This window comes from Paroedura picta, chromosome 1 (genome assembly GCF_049243985.1).
Source record: "Paroedura picta isolate Pp20150507F chromosome 1, Ppicta_v3.0, whole genome shotgun sequence".
NCBI classification, from domain to species: Eukaryota; Metazoa; Chordata; class Lepidosauria; order Squamata; family Gekkonidae; genus Paroedura; species Paroedura picta.
Window position 1 is genome coordinate 95,126,913 of NC_135369.1, and position 17,585 is coordinate 95,144,497.

At 40.5% G+C, this 17,585-nt stretch overlaps 1 protein-coding gene across 3 annotated transcripts in view; it reads left to right on the top strand.

Moving 5' to 3' along the window:
- Positions 1 to 17,585, top strand: part of EZR (ezrin) — a 47,094-nt gene that overhangs the window by 26,068 nt on the left and 3,441 nt on the right. For 2 of the 3 annotated variants that reach the window (XM_077348547.1, XM_077348557.1), the window contains exons 4-12: positions 2,780 to 2,875; positions 4,552 to 4,826; positions 5,816 to 5,899; positions 6,343 to 6,489; positions 11,806 to 11,902; positions 14,333 to 14,496; positions 15,729 to 15,859; positions 16,724 to 16,884; positions 17,154 to 17,246. In XM_077348547.1, the coding sequence (XP_077204662.1) occupies positions 2,780 to 2,875; positions 4,552 to 4,826; positions 5,816 to 5,899; positions 6,343 to 6,489; positions 11,806 to 11,902; positions 14,333 to 14,496; positions 15,729 to 15,859; positions 16,724 to 16,884; positions 17,154 to 17,246 (1,248 nt within the window). The remainder of the gene's footprint in view (positions 1 to 2,779; positions 2,876 to 4,551; positions 4,827 to 5,815; positions 5,900 to 6,342; positions 6,490 to 11,805; positions 11,903 to 14,332; positions 14,497 to 15,728; positions 15,860 to 16,723; positions 16,885 to 17,153; positions 17,247 to 17,585) is intronic. The other variant, XM_077348567.1, reaches the window with a different exon arrangement.

Here is a 17,585-nt window from a genome sequence, read left to right on the forward strand (position 1 = left end):
CCGCTACATAAAAATTACCTTGGAAAAGGCACCACTTATGGGGTTGCCTGCTCCATGTCATTAGGTAATACCTGTGTGATTTCCACTGATTCTTTATCTAGTGCATCATGTACAAGTAATATCCATTGCTGCATTTTTCCTCTGCTTGCAGCCTTGTAAGGAAAGCATGTGTTCTGTTTGATGTTAGTGAGGTGTTTTGTGGACAAGTTCTTAAAAACATTTTCAGCCAGAGGCTCTTATTCTTCCACTGCAGAAGACTAAAGTTATCTTCTGCAGAGACCACCTTGACACCTCCTGCACCCAGCACTGCTTTATTCACACAATTAAAGAGGGCGAAGAGATTACACCTTAAGATCAGAGCCTGCAGCACACCCGCCCCTTCCTATTTTTTCACCTGATTCTGGAGTTCTGGAGAATTTGCCAGTGTGTACCACCATTGTATGTCATTTAGGTCATTTATTCAAGGTATTATACTATATGACTTCTGTTTTTAGTAATAGTGTTTCTGGTGTCACACTTGTAAGTTTTCACCGAATAACAAACAGAATTGAGGCTCTGCGTTAGATTGCTTGGAAGATAGAAATGTTATCTGTCTAGAGAAAGTAGTTTATTTTATAGTAGTAGTCTAACTTTCTTTCAGGGTTTCTTTCTAGCATCAGTTGGCCTCCGCTGGCAATAACCAGCCTTGTAAACCTTACCCTAAGAGTGAGGCTGAAGGTAGCTTGACCAGGTAGTAATGGCTGTACTTCAAGGATTGACAAAGACAGACTTTGATCTCAATCATGCTCAGTAATCTTGTCTCATAGCAGACTTTCAAGCTTCTTTTTCTGGAGCTTAGTATGCAACAAATTTGTTGTTATTCATGTTGTGTTATGAATTGTTACTTGATAGATTGTTGTGATGTTCTTTTGAAACTTGTATAATGTTATAGTTTATTATAATGTTCTATGTAAAGTTATAATGTTCCATGCAAGCCACCCAGAGCTGTAAAGAATGGGCGGTTTAAAAATCCAAGCAAACAAACAAACAAATATGAATTCTGATTAAAACAATTAAAACATTTTCAAGAGTTTACATGCATAACATATGGTCATTTTTAATTGTTTTAACTTTGTTAATTGTATTTTATGAATGCTGTAAACTGCCCCGAGATGACAGGCTCGATAGGGATGGTCTGTAAATGTAAATAATAAATAAAATTTAATTTGTAAATCAATATGGTATTATCATGACACATTAGGTCACAATTTGGTCACATTAGGCTGAATGCCATTAGCCAGTTTCAATTCAAGAATTCAGAGTGTCTTTGTATTAACTGGAGTTATACTAGCAAGAAAGCCCATTGCAACCAGGAATGCAATGGGCACTAGGACCCAGGGGACACCGGCAGATGCAGATCTCTCTCGCAGCAGGAGCCATAGGAGGTAAACAGGGCTCCTTCAGCAGGGGAGCAAGGATTGTTTGCAGTTTGGGACTTGTTTGCAGTTTATCTCTGTCTCTCTTTCCCTCGCAGCAGGAGCCATAGAGGTAATCAGGGGTTGTTTGCTGTTTGGCAGGGCTCTCTGTGTCCAGGGAAGGAGGGCGGGAGCTGGAGAGGGAGGGCCTGGCCCCATTCCATCTCGGACAGCCAGGACACTCTCCATCCCCAGGGCTGTTTCACAGATATTAATAGGAACAATAGATAAAGATTTGTTTTTGTTCAGATTTGTTCACATTCACAGCAAGTCATCCCAATTGTCATAAAAGTGGCTTTATCTTGCAGTAGAGCTGCGGGTAAAGTGGAACATACAGGGAACAAGAAATTATAATAAACATGGAGCAAAGCACGGCACCTGACTATGTTGTAGCTCCTACGTAGTCAGTACTTTTCAAGAGTATATGTATTGTGTGTGAGAAGGCCTTAGTCCTAGGGTGGGAGAGGGTGGAAAAGATTGTTTAAAAAAGATGTTAGCAGATTCTATAAATGAAGTCAGTTTCAGAGGAAATTGACTTACAGCTGCTCTGTCTACATAATTAAGTTTATACTGTCTTTTCATCTAGTGTTTTAAAAACAATGGTAGTGGTAATGCAAGAACAACCAGATTTGGAAAGAACCAGTCTGCCCATGTAACCAAAAAGATTCCCTAATCGTAGAGGCTTGATATAAACTTAGTTCTGCATTAACTTGGACTTTACACTCTTAAGCCAGGGTCAGGAATTCAAAAGCATTTGTCTGCAAAAAGTATTTGGAAGTATGAGACTCTTTATTTGGATTTCTTATTGCCACTTTTATTTCTAGTAAGGTATTATGTCATTTTTCTGGCTTGTAGCCTAGGACATGTTAAATCAGTATGATTTTCCTGGCTCAGTAATAGTCTGCAAAGCTTGCTTCTCAGCTTTATTCCTGAGCCATCAGCCTACCTAACCATGGTCACCCGTTATTGATTTTACAGAAGAGGCTAAACAGAGATTGCCTTGAGAGAACTGTTTTTATTACAAATACATAGCTGTAAATACTTACCTGCTTTAATGTTCCCTTTTGTAAGAAAACTTCTCTTTTGATGAGTGAGAGGATCATTCTAACCTTTGTTTAGCCAATCAGACTTCCTTTTACTGTGAAAATAAAACATTTGCCATTTTCTTCCTTCTATCCTTTGTTTCCCCCACTGTTGCTGGAATTCTTTGATGGCCAAGTGAATATATTCAGCCAAGCTATGATTTGATTAGTCAGGTGTGGCAGGAATCTTGGACTCGTAGATACTTAACCCACTTTGAGAACTCTTCCCTTATTTTCTTTCAGGTGGTCAAGACTATAGGTTTGCGTGAAGTGTGGTATTTTGGTCTTCAGTATGTAGATAATAAAGGATTTCCAACCTGGCTGAAGCTTGACAAAAAGGTAAATGAAATTTGAAGTTGGTAAGATTTTTGAAGAAGGATCTCTGCTGTTGCAAACATTAACATAAAAGATACGTAGAAGGAGTAAAAATTAAAAGTTATGTTTTTAGTGCAAGTCAACTGAAAATAAGTAACAACATACACTAAGATCTTCCCAGACATCTTAGGGTGAGGGGCAGGGGGTTGCAGTTGGTTCACGAAAAACTTAAGGCTTGGGCACTGACAGAAAAAAACAGCTGTGGATAAGCCACCTTGACTGAATATGGAACACAGTGTAGTGGTTGGTGCCAGACTGGAACCTAAGAGATAAAGATTCAGATCCCTGAACCTGCTATAAAGCTCACTGTGTGACCTTCGGCCTGTCATTACCTGGTACCTTTACAACCACCCTGTGAGGTAGGTTAGTCTAAAAAGTGTGGAAGAGGATTGGGTATGCAGCCTGGAGTTACTTAAAGAAAGGACAGGATTTTTAAAAACTGTGATAAATCACTGTGCTCTCTTGTTATCCAAATATGGCCCATGTATAGCATTCTTAAGAAGATGGTCAGTAAAGGGGCATGGAGGGTGAGCTATTAAAAACATATGAGCCCAGGGCTTTGTGTTGCGTGTGGCAGTTGGTGGGAAGCCAGCTGTGTCGAGCATTCAGTCTAGTAAGGATAGCAGAGACTGTGACATACTCACTTGGTATGGAGCCTCATTTTTTAAACAAAATATTGACAGAAATGAATGACTGATGAGCTGGCAAACCAAACAGTCCTTTAATTTCTGTGCACTGATACTGATAGCCTTAACTGTTTGTACAAAGTCTAGTCCTGGCATGTCTTTTCCTGCTGGAGAATACCTAGCTGTTGTTCTTATTTCAACTAGCGGAGCCTCTCCGTGTACACAGCTTAATCTTTTAAAGGTTTTATGTGACTAGTTGCCAGGCTGTGTAGAATAGTTTGTTCTCATTAGATGACTTATAGCAAAAATATTGGTCGATAGACATTCTGCATTTTCTGAAGTGTGTGAACCATGGATATCTCTCTTCTAGTTTATGGTGGCTGTTATAGTTAATACTATACTGAAAAATGATATGAAAGCATTTTACTGTAGCCTCTCCATAACTTGTTGGACAACACTACACTCATAGCTCCATTTCATGTTAGTGTGGAGAAGTCCTGCTGAAGATAATGTATTATCTTTTCCCTTCTTGCAAATGTTTAGTGCAGGGGTAGTCAAACTGCGGCGAATGCTGGCAGGGGCTCATGGGAATTGTAGTCCATGGACATCTGGAGGGCCACAGTTTGACTACCCCTGGTTTAGTGTGAGCTATGGATAATACTAATCAGCCAGAAGTCAGTTGTTGCTTTGTGCTGCTTGAATGGGGAAAATTGGTTGGAAATGTACTTTTACACGGTTACATTTGGGACTGATGTTAAGACTTGAACATGTGCGAGGTCCTGGACAGAAACATCAATTGAAAGAAAAAACATCCATTAAGAAGCAGAACTTTAGTGGTCAGCAGAGGGGGGCTGTGATAGTGTGCATATTTAAGACTGGCAAAGTCACTTGTAGGGATAGTCTCTAAGAAATTCCTGAGAAATGTGTAGTAATCAAAATGCTAAAATGTGTTTGAAACTGAGTTCACTGTCATTGTTTCTCTTCCCCCTCCCTCTCTTGCCTTCTCCATATCAGGTCTCTGCTCAAGATGTCAGGAAAGAGAACCCTCTGCAGTTCAAATTCCGTGCCAAGTTCTTCCCTGAGGATGTGTCTGAGGAGCTCATCCAGGATATCACGCAAAAGCTGTTCTTCCTGCAGGTGAAGGAGGGAATCCTTAGTGATGAGATCTACTGCCCACCTGAAACTGCAGTCCTCCTTGGGTCTTATGCTGTGCAAGCCAAATTTGGAGACTACAATAAAGAAATGCACAAGTCTGGATACCTCAGTTCTGAACGTCTGATCCCCCAACGGTGAGGCTTGGAGTGTGGGTGGAGGGCTGGAATATCTGGGAAATCCTAGATTGTTCTATATAACCAAACACAAAATGGAAAAACTTAAAAACAGGATTTGCAACTTGCTCAGTACAGAGGACAGTTTTAGAAACTCTGCTATACTACAATTAACTTGCTTTGTTTTGGGTGTGCGTGTGTGTCCTTCAAATACAACCAGTATAACTGGAACACAGAAATAATAAGTACGTTACAGTTCTTCCTTAGTGATTTGGAACAGTCTGCGATAGGAAATAAAGGGATGTTCCATACAATATTCTGGGTACGTCTTCACTGATGAATGCCCAGCAATTAATTTGAGCTAGCAAATAAATGCCATGGAAAATAATGAATTGTTTTATGCAAACAATGGCTGTCTTCTGCTGGAGACAGGATGTTCTTTTAAACAGTGGAGTCTCCCTCAGTTGGCTGATTCCTGCTTCAGATTAGCCTGGTTTCGATTTCAGCAGTTCTAAAATTTTAGAAATCATGATGCTTGATGTGTTAATAAAATATGATCTTGAGGGCATTGCTCCACAGTCATGGGGCATAGAAACTTTTAAATTCAACACTTTAATTTTAGTGTCAAAATTCTTTTAGTGGTATTGAGTGGGCAGCATCCCCCGTTCTCTCCCGGTAGAAATCTGGGTCAACTGGCAAGTACTAAAACTGTGGCTATCATACTTCCAGAAATCTTGGGTGGGAGTAAAGTTGCAACCTAGTCTGTCACGCTTGTTCAAGGAAGGCCTTCCATGACTCTGGCTTTGAAAAGTTAATCATCCTGGTGTTTGCTCACTACTCCCTACAACTAATTGACGTTGAATAAAAATTCCAGATTTCACAATTATACGTGCAGCCTTCCTAGCCAGGCTTATGCAAACAGGGATTACTGGTGCAGAACCTTTAAATACTAATAATGAGGATCCTGAGAGGAATTCTGAATCTCACAGTATTTCTTTTCTGTCTTTTAGAGTGATGGACCAGCACAAACTCTCTAGAGAACAGTGGGAAGAACGGATCCAGGTCTGGCATGCTGAGCATGGTGGAATGCTCAAGTGAGTCATGGCCCTGAAATACTTGGTCGTTTAATATCCTCAAATGCCTTCTGTTGTGTTTGGCTTTTAAAAAGAAATAGCATTTCTAAGATCCTTAGCAAGCCAGAAGCCTGCAACTTCCAATATAATGACACCGTTAGAAGGTAAACTTAGTCAGAAACAGTTCAGAGCTCTTATAATCCGTGCCTTTGTTAGAGCATGCTGATATCCCACTATCATGCATACAATGTGGCTGTAGGAGATTGTGACCGAAATCGCTGAGAGGATCTCAAGAGCACAGCAAATAAACAACATTTACTGTTTGTTGTAAAGTGCAGCATCTGTGTGGCTTTTTTCATATCCTTTCCCCTATCTCAGTGAATGTCATTGTTTTTACCACTGGCCTTTTTGCCGGTCTTAGAGCATTTGGTAACTTTTTTGTGCCTGATTTCTCTGTCAACCAGAGAGAATGCCATGCTGGAATACCTGAAGATTGCCCAGGACTTAGAGATGTATGGAATCAACTATTTCGAGATCAAGAATAAAAAAGGGACAGAACTCTGGCTAGGAGTAGATGCACTTGGACTGAATATTTATGAGAAGGATGACAAGTAAGTTGGGTTTTATCATTCTTTTTTGAGTCTGAAGAATAGATGCTAGTGGTGAATAACTCTCTCTAGATATTTCCATAGCAGCCTTATTGGTGCAGCCACTGAATTCATACAGTTATGCTGAGACAGCGATGTGCCAAAGTGACATATCTTTGTCTACCTCCAAATATGACTGGATTTTGCCCTTGAGCTCATGTAATAGCATGCTACATTGGAAGTGCAGATAAGGGGTCAAAGAAAAAAAATCTGTATTGGTAAAGCTAAGCTAATGATAGTTTGGGAGAAACCTCAGAGTCATAAAGTCCATCTGCGGTGCCAAAACATTACACAAAAGCAAGATGAATGATCTGACAGATATTTTACAAAATATACAATGAAGGGAGAAATGGATAGGAAGCAAAGGGGAGCTGAAAGGCCATGGAGAACCAGTCCAGGAGTGGGAGTTGAAGCCAGGAGGTGGTGCAGAACATGTCCTTTATACAGTACATCTCTACCCATGCCCATTATGCCTATGGTGGTGCTACAGTGCAGCATAACAAACTTTCTGACCTTTCTTGGGCTCTTTGCAAAAAGGAAATTGAAACTAGTATACATAATGTTAGGGCTGGTATACACAGTGACGTCACATTAAGTTGATGTTAAGGCTGTGGGGATAAGGGAGAAAACATTTGGAAGAAAAATGTGTTTTCTCTGAGGACTTCAACATTCTAGTTTTATTTTAAATATTCTGTAAATGGGAAAAATGGCAACTTTGAGATGCAAAAAGTAGTATTCTGATGAAATATTTTCTCTTTTGCAATGCTTTTTTAAAACAAGGTTTTATTCATTCAGTGTGTAATATGAAGATTTTATGTAAAACCAGCATTAGATAATGGTTCCTGTGTGTAATTTAGACTTAAACAATGTATTTTCAAAGGAATATTTGTTTGCATGTGACAAATGTGGTCATAAATGTGCTGTGATGTCCAGACACAGATGGTGTTCTTGTAACAGTGCAAAAACATTTTTGGTCAAATAATTTTCTCTGATTTACTATAAAATTTGATTTCTGTTTTCAACTTCTATTCTTCAATTAAGATGCATGTTCCAACCCTCTTGAGCATTTGGGTAGATTTGCTGTTCTTCATGTAGAAACAATCCCATCCTACGCAAAGTTAGTCCAGTATAAGGATATTAAATCAATGTGCTTGGACTAGAGTAACACCTTATCAGTGTTCAGTTCAAAGGCATTTATACTCTTTAATATATACATTTATGCTAAATAGTACAATTGACAAGATGTCTTGCACACATTTCAATTGATTCAAAAGTTTTTGGCTACTTCCGGAAACCCCCTCCTCCTTAATTGTGGGGAAAGGTTTAAATGGTTTTACCCTGTTTCAGTTCCTACCTGCAAAGTTGCTATTCACCCGGAACCTAATTAGGCTGAATCCACTGTGCATGGATTTTCAATCAGTCTTCTTAGTAGGTAACTGATTAAGAGAGAGGAGGGGAAATGGTCTGCTGATCAAAAAGCAAAAGAGAAGACATGTTTCAAGAACCAAATGTAAACACTTTGCTGAGAAAGGGGGGAAAAGGAAGCTCAGGATCAGGAGCTGAGGAGACATAATGAGGATGCATGACATGCAAACAATTACTTGCAAAATCTGGCTTTTTATCATTTGTAAGCTGTAAGCCATGTAGTCACACAAGTAGGAGACTGACACGTACAAGTGATTGGTAAGAGTTTGAGAAGAGGATAAGCAAATTCCTAGTATTGTCTTGAATAGAGATTGCATTGAGGTTCCTATTGAAATTGCAAAATATGAGCCTGATTCTGTTCTGGAGTGGCAATGTGCTCCATCACCCAGAAAACAAGGAGTGTCTCTAGTTATTGCGTGAGTGAAACTGCTTCTAGCTGTTTGGATGATGAGCCTCTTTGTGTAGCTGCAGTCATACAAACAGGTTTTGCAAGCTGCATATAATGCCTATAGAATGGAACCTTGGCCTCAAAAGGAAAATCAAGGGAAATGTATCCATTAGCAAACTAAATATTGGCATATTTCATTATTCATATTCTTAACATGAAGTGGCTGGTAAATTTATCCCATCTCTATACATTTATGTTTCCAGTTCCTTTAAGGAATTGGAGTTGGGATGTACCGGGAAAGCAGAACAGGGCAAATCATGTCTGTGGTAACCCAGGGTTTAACATAAAAATATTTGTGCCTCTGCTTTTCATAAGGAAAACAAATTCTTGCCCTCCCAAATTTAATTACTAAGCTAGTATTTCAAGATGTTGTAAGATTACAATTACTTTGGTACAACTGTAATTTGATAAATTACCTTTATCACAGCAATGGGGATATGTTGATTTCTCCTTCACCCCCCCCCCATGTACTTCCAGTAAAGTATATATGCCAGTGGTTATTTCTGAAGCTTCTTTGAATGCATGGAATACATAAAAGTATAGAGATAAATGGGTGCTATAGTTTTCATTTTGGTAGATTGGTCATTAGATGCAGATGTACTTTTATTTAACTTATTCACACCATAAATAACATACAAAAGTAAACAAACTGGAAAAATGGCATAGCACAACACAAATTTCAGTAAGGATTAGTAAAAATGATGCAAAGAAGAAAAATAGAATTTCAATAATTTTTGTAGCCAAATCCAACAGCAGAGTATTAATGATACATTAGCAAAAGAAGAATGTAGAGACATTTTCAAAATGCCATTGAAGTGTAATATTATCATCAGTAATTAACACCAACAATATCAACAACTTACCCCACACCGGGCATTGAGGTCCCTTCCAACTCTATTATTCTATGATTGAATATATGGCTTTTGAAAAACATGGAGTACAAACCTGAACCTTGCAAAACCCCAGAGGCCAACAGGAGTCTTGAAACCTACCTCTGAAGTAGGACTAGAACCACTGCAGATTAGTGCCTCTCAAGCCCAATTCTGAACGGTAGTCCAGAGGGGTACCATGATCTATGGCAGTGGTCCCCAACCTTTTTCAGGCTGGGGAGAGGGAGGTGGGGGGTTGGCGCACCAGTGGGTGCAAACGCGCAGGCATGATTCCATTTCCCAATGTATGTTATCTGCCAGGGTGACCAAGGCTGTTTCAGACTGATAACTAGGCTTGAAACTGAACTGGAATGCATCTGAACAATCCACTTCATTTAGGAATCTTAGATTTATATTTTTCTGGATCTCAGTTGCTGGATTCCATATTTGGTTGTGTTATGTTTTAGTAGTGGCTTTTTTATTCCATAGAAGTCTTAAAGGGGTGTCCAATTCACTTTCTTTCATATACTGATCTGATTCATGAAACCAGTGTTGTTGCAGGCCTCATAATTCATGAAGAAATCCAGAAAGGTCATACCACCTTTAAGTGATGATCTACATAAAGCAGGAAAGGTTATTCTAGACCAGCGGTCTACAACCTTCTGGCTGCCACGGACTGCTGCGCTGGAGTGGGGGGAGAGGGCTGCCTGGGCCCCGCGCATGCGCGGCATCCCCAGCGCAAACGCGCATGCGCGGACTTGTCGCATGCACGTTTGCGCCCGGCAGTCTGTGCATGCGCGTTTGCACCACCACCACCACACCGGCGGCCGCAGCTCCCTCTCTCCGCCCCTCCAGACCGCCAGCAAATCGGCCGCCAAAGTGGCCGATTAGCTTGCAGCCCGGTAAGCTTCTCTTCCCCCCCCCTCCCGAAACAAGAAGCTTGCCAGGCCACAAGCTAATCGGCTGCTTTGGCGGCCAATTTGCTCGCGGCCTGGCAAGCTTCTCACTTTGGGGGGGGCACAAAGAGGGAGCCGTGGCCCGACGCCAAGGCCTTCGCGGGTTAGGGACCACTGTTCTAGACCAGGAGTAGTCAACCTGTGGTCCTCCAGATGTCCATGGACTACAATTCCCATGAGCCCCTGACAGCATTTGCTGGCAGGGGCTCATGGGAATTTTAGTCCATGGACATCTGGAGGACCACAGGTTGACTACCCCTGTTCTAGACAACTTTCTGTACAATAAAAAAAATATTTCCTGCCATTCATCCCTAAATTATTTTACCTACTGATCAGAAATTTTCAGAAAGTATATTAATCTTTATAAATGGCATTTTACCAGTCCATGGTTGCTGTAATTTAGACTGCTTCTCCAGAGGTTTTGGTTATAAAATTACCCTTACAGTGGTTCAGATTCAGTGTCTTGTCTACGTTTTGTTAACCAGTTTCACAAATATTTAGCTACTGAATTTGTCTACAGAATCTGATTTTGCCCATTCAGTTTTAACCTTAATATTAATCCCAATCCAATGTGATTTTAGGTTGTTAAATATTCTGAGATCTTTCTAAAGCACTTAATGTTTAAAGCGTAGTATAGAAGTGCCTGCATTATATAAAATGAGTGCTGTGACATTAGCAAACATATCGTTTATATTCCTTGTCTCTAACTTCCGTGTCTGCAACCAATAAAGTCTTCCAACTTTAATAGGCAGAGGTTCCCTGCGTGGAATAAGCAGAAATGGAGACAAGGGACAACTAGGCTGATTTATTATGTAAAGTCATCTATGATGTGTCTGAATACTTGCTCTGACTAGTTGCCCTTTGTAAATAGTCTCTACACGTTCTGTAAATGCATTCCAGAAACTGAGTGCGTAGGGCCACAGTGGAAGAGCACTGGGGATGCAAAACCAAAAACAATGTCCATACCAACTACAGTCGGCTCTCATTAAATTTTATTTGAAACTCTTAGGTCTGGCTGTTCACCTATATCCTTCCTTCAGTTTTTAAATACTATCAGTGCCATCATGAGAATGCTGAGAGTAATGCCCACTGAATAGATTGAGTAGGATTCTTTGTAGATCTGTTTAGGATTGTCCACTATGTGAGTTTTGTTATGTGGATAATTGACCTCAAAAGCTTTCCTTGTATTTTAAAAATGAGATTAATAAAACAATTTCCAGAAGTCTTAATGGCAAATAGTTGAGTTGAATTGGAAGAGCCTGTAAAAACTGTTGGTTCTGAACTTGGTGGGAATGCAGTTAATTGCTTATCTAGCTCAAAACTGTCTTCCTTTACTGGTGGTAGTTCTTCAAGGACTGGCCCTGGGATCTTTTGAATGCAAAATAAGTACTCAGCCACTGAGCCACCAGCCTAGTTCAGATTCTTGCTACTGTGTCTCTGTCCTGTTGGAAATGGGAAAAGTTACCTTTTAGGAAACAATCAAAAGGTATGCTATAAAAAATGGTACTCCAGATGTTATGTACTCAAAACTAATGTCTGTTTGGAAACTAAACAACAGTATTGATAATAATTCTGTTTCCAGATTGACCCCCAAGATTGGCTTCCCTTGGAGTGAGATTAGGAATATCTCTTTCAATGATAAGAAATTTGTTATAAAGCCTATTGACAAGAAAGCACCAGTAAGTATAACTATTAACATTTTTAATTCAGCAAGAATGCTTAATGTCTACATGACTATGTACTAAATTGTGTACATCTTAGCCCTTGCAAAGCGGAACTTATTTCTACACACAGGCTGTTGAAGATATTTTTATTGAAATGCAGCAGAGAGGAACATGGGATGAAATGGAGTATTGTTCCATAATATCCAGACTATTACATCTTCATTTATGTGGGTTGGTCTTCCACATGAAAAGGAAAGATTTCCTCCCAAGAAATTTAAATAATTTATACTACAGGCCAGCTGCTAGAAATAATTTGTGTTCATAAACTCCTTTGATTGCTGATGCTATTCCTTATGTTTGTTAAACCTCTTTTATGACGGCAGATTGATAGATGTAGGTTTTTTGTTCCATGCTGCTGAAAGCCATCTATATATGTAGTGGGGGATTATTTATGTTATAATTGTATTTATATTTATTTATTGCATTTGTATGCTGCCCTCCCATAAGGCTCAGGATGGCTAACATAAAAACAATATATAAAACTCAGTGATTATAACTAATGAAGGTATCAGTAATAATAATAACAAGAATAATAAACAGAGAAAATAACATTCCAACAGGGTAACAATCTAACAGGCCCATGATTGGTCAGATCTGTCGCATGAGTTCAAGAGAGGGAGGTTTGGGGGCCCAGTAAATGCTGCTTCGATTCGGTCAACCTTGACCAAATGTCTAGTGAAGGACCTCCCTTTTGCAGGCCCTGCGAAACTGTTTTAATTCTGCCAGGGGCCTGATCTCCTTTGGGAGCTTGTTCCACCAGGCGGGGGCCAGGACAGAGAAGGCTCTGGCCTTGGTTGAGGTCAAGCAGACTTCCTTGAGACCAGGAATCACTAACCAGTTGGTACCGCCCTCCCCTTGTGCCTCAGGACAGTTTAAAGGAAGAACTCTTGGGAGATATCTTTTAAATGGGAATTGGGGTATAGCTGCCATGGATCAGAGTAGTACTAGTAAGCAAAACTGCCTGTCCCATCAAACCATATTGAGTTCTTTCCACAGTTACACAGTACTATAAACAGCATTTTATACTTATGAGAGCAAAAGACTTCCTCTTTGTACACATAAACTCTTCCATGCCATGTTAATCAGTGGGGAAACACTCTGCCAGTACAGGATATTCTGCATGCCGGATACTTGCAACTCTTGAGTACAGCTTCTTCCTGCCCCTTCCTGGATAGGGTGGAAGGCTCATTTGGAAAAACCAATAGCTTGCCCAACAGACAGTTATGGCAGGTGGCTTTGTTTGCATTGCTCATTTAGACATGTATCCTTGTTTAAATTGCTGTAAAATGCTGGTGTGGCCCTGTATGCAGAAACAGGTCTGTCCTACTGCTGGCAGCTGTATGAATAGCAGGCAACCCACAGAAATATGAAAGAAGCCAGGAATTTTGTCTAGCTTCAAATCCCATGCTTCTGAAACCTGTTGAGAAATCTTAGGCAAATCAGTATTCATCATGGTCTGAATTTCTTTAGGTTTATTTTGAGAGTAAAACAAGGTGATTCTGTTTAAAGCACACAGAAGTGCTCACAGCAACCTGTGGCGGCTTCTGTCCCCTCCAGAAACACCCTGATAAACACCCTGAGACACAATAAAATCAGAGTCCAGTAGCACCTTTAAGACTAACAAGCACTCGAAAGCTCACGCCTTGAATAAATCTTTGTTGGTCTTAAAGGTGCTACTGGACTCTGATTTTATTGTGCTACTTCAGACCAACATGGCTACCCACTTGAATCTACCCTGAGACAGAAGCATCCACAGGGTGTACACAGGTTGCTGCATGCGCTATGGAAAGGAGTTGTCTGGTGTGTAAAAATCAAAATAGGGTATTGCTGAAGTGTGAGAGCAACTGGTATATATACTCAAAATTTTTATAATTAGAAATAGCATTTCTAGATAATGCCCTTTTGAACAGATCAGCTACAGTGTCAGGAGTAGTTGCTTTTGGTTTCTTTCTGTTGCATGGATGCAATGCTGCTATTTAAGAATATATTTGCCTCACTTTTAAATGTTGGCAATAAAGCTCATGGCTTGAAAGAGAAAGAGCACTCATTGGTGTGGACTCCTGATCTGAAGGGAAAGTGCAAGTTTAGATATAATGATAATTTGTGGTTTGCAACAAAACCAAGACCATATAATATAAGCAAGATGAGGAAGTGCATGATTCTGCAAACACTCGTGTTTGTGTTACGGTCTGAACCATGTCATTTATTCTTGATGTTTGGTTCTTTGTTGTAGAATAATGGAAAAGTTATTGGTAACATGTTATTACCTCAGTTTTCACTTACAAAGAACTAAGAGATGTATGCAAAAAAAATTGCAGATAAGAGCGTTTGTAAGAATTCCGGATGTGCTTGGGTTTTGAACATTTCGCTTTTTTTTCCTTCCAGGATTTTGTGTTTTACGCTCCTCGTCTTAGAATTAACAAGAGGATCCTTCAGCTGTGCATGGGAAACCATGAGTTATATATGCGCCGTAGGAAACCTGACACCATTGAGGTCCAGCAGATGAAAGCCCAGGCCCGAGAAGAGAAGCACCAGAAACAGCTGGAAAGGTGAGGGGAGAAATGACTCCCGTGGATGCAAAGAAGCAGCTGGACTGAATATGTCCCGGGCATACTGGAAGAAGAAAGGGACTGTTGGTTAAAATGGAATTCCATCAAAACATATACATGAAGATAACTCAGATGCCGCTTAAGTTTGTTTTGCTACATCTAGATCTGACATACCCTGATGGGGGTAGCCCAGTTTTGTCATACCTTGGAAGCTAAACAGAGTTGGCCCTGGTTAGTATTTGGAGGGGAGACCACGAAGGATGTCTAAAGCCACTGGGCTGAGTTAGGCAATGGTAAACCACCTCTGAATGTCTTGCAAACCCGATAGGGATCACTGTGAATTGGTTGTGATTGTACGCAAGCGGTGAAGATGTGTCACAGCAATTGTACGAGATCACAAAAATGATCTCTCAGAGTACTTTCTGTCCCAGAATGGCCATAGCCAGATGATTGAGAAAACCTTGGAAGAAATCCTACTACTTTTATTGTATATAATAATAATAATGGGTTTGTATATGTAAACTCTTGTGGCGCAGAGTGGTAAGGCAGCCGTCTGAAAGCTTTGCCCATGAGGCTGGGAGGTTGACTCAGCCTTCCATCCTTCCGAGGTCGGTAAAATGAGTACCCAGCTTGCTGGGGGGTAAACGGTAATGACTGGGGAAGGCACTGGCAAACCACCCCGTATTGAGTCTGCCAAGAAAACGCTAGAGGGCATCACCGCAAGAGTCAGACATGACTCGGTGCTTGCACAGGGGATACCTTTACCTTTACCTTTTATATGTAAACTAAATTGCTGCATATGACTCACCACTAGTTTGCCTTGGACAATGTAGCTTGTTTATTTCACTAGCTTTACACTGCTCTGCATGCCGAGGGCGAGATTAATGGGACATCATATCTACAGCTTGGTGAGAGGGCTGAGTTGGTTGACTTGTGCATCCTTTTGTAACACGTTCTGGGTTACATATTAAAGCTTATGATATGTATGAGTGTTTCTGGCTTCCTGAATCACTAGAAATACAGCCACTGTGTCACTGCATGCAGTATTGCCAATTTTAAGGCATATTTGGCTGGCTTGCTTCCAGCATCCTTCTACCTCAGCTGGGCACTGCACACTACTTGAAAATTGCTGCTGTTCCAGAATCATCTCCCCCCCCCCCCCAGTCCAGTCTTGGTTTTAAACAAAATAAATAAATGTGTAATTTGGATTTTTTAACATTACTTCCTTTAAGGCAACAATTAGAAAATGAAAAAAAGAGGAGGGAGACTATTGAAAAGGAAAAAGAGCAGATGTTAAGGGAGAAAGAAGAGCTAATAGTGAGACTGCAAGAGTATGAACGGAAGACACAGAAAGCAGAAAAAGGTATGACTTGGGCTTATGCAGCTGGACCAAGCTGTAATATTTCCGCTCTGTGATGCTTGGGCATCGAGCCGAGCAACGTGTTTATAATGCTCTTAAAAGTACTACCTTTTTTCATGAGTGAGCCAAACAATTTCATGAAACAGCTTTTATGTTTTCCATCAACTCTCCTACCTAGCAGACCAACTTCATTAATCAAATGAATGCACCCCCAGACTATATCAGGGCCTCAGAGATTATACACAGGAAACCTGCATTTGAAAAGTCAATGCAAGGTCCAGTATCTCACACCACTGCTGCACAGTTCGAGAGATATCTAGTGCCTCCTTTGTAAATTTCTGACAGGAGATTTTTACTATGGCTCAACTACACCATGCTCTCAGTTTCTCCAGCAAGATAGCAGTGAAATTAGAAATGGTGCTGCCATATGTCCTGTAGGCTAGTTTTGATGAGCCACTATCTGTATTATTCCACTGATGTTCCTTAAAGCTGAACCATTCTAACCCCTTTCGAATAAACAACTTTTCCAAGATAATCATTATGCCTCTTATAGTACCCTATTAGAGGAACATTTGGCTGAATTAGTTTTATTCTGGAGTTAAGATGTCTTATTTATTGAATTTCTTCTTTGAGACTGTTGTGCTTTTTGAGGGGGATGGACTGTGTAGATATAATTAAAGATGTAAAGATGTAACTATTTAGCTTCCAAGAAGAATGTCTTGCCACATGTCAAATAGAAAGCACTGAAGCAACTTTCTCCCTTCCTTACCAGGTTATACATAAGTATCTTTTAAGACTGATGTTTTATCATACTCCCCAAAAGACAAAGGTGTATTATGCCTGTGTATATGATTTCTTTCTTTGCAGAGCTGTCTGACCAAGTCCAAAAAGCCATGCTGCTTGAGGAGGAAAGGAAAAGGGCTCAGGAGGAATCTGAACGTCTAGAGAATGAGCGTTTGGCTGCTTTGCAAGCTAAGGAAGAACTAGAGAGGCAAGCTGCTGACCAGATGAAGAGCCAGGAGCAGCTGGTATGAATTGAAAAGATTCTGGAGATAGCTCTGGGAAACAAATAGGCCTCAGTGCTGCATCACACGACAGGAAGAAATTATTAGTCTGACTAGTGACAGCCTAGCCTTATGGTATCCTTATTGGAAACAGATACAACTTGAGTAGGCTTAAATGGGGAAGGAGAACATAAACCATAGGGGACTGTATAATTGTGTGCTTCTAAACTTTATAACTGAGAATTGGGGAGAAGAGATCCAAAGTGCTAATAAGTCTCCCCCTTGTCGAACAGGCTACAGAACTTGCAGAATACACAGCAAGGATCGCACTTCTGGAGGAGGCCAGAAAGCGCAAGGAAAACGAAGTGGAAGAATGGCAGCACAGGGTAAGAAGCTTCTCCAGGGTTGTAGATTTGCCTGTCTTGTTCCGAAGCTTATCAGCCTCTGGCCTTTGCAAATGCATCAATGGATCGCAAAGTCCTGAAGAACAGTAACTTTTGCTACATTTGTGGCCCTACACATAACCATGGTGGGGAGTGGAGGGCACTTTATGTGAATGGTGCTGCACATTGTCATTGCAGACCAGCTGATATTTGCAGTCTGGTGTAATGGCATTAGAGTACTGTTGGTGGGACTTCCAGTTGCTTCCTGACACTTAGCATGTACATGCATAGTTATATGCAATTAGCTAATTACTTGATATTGTGTTAAATCATGCTTCTGTA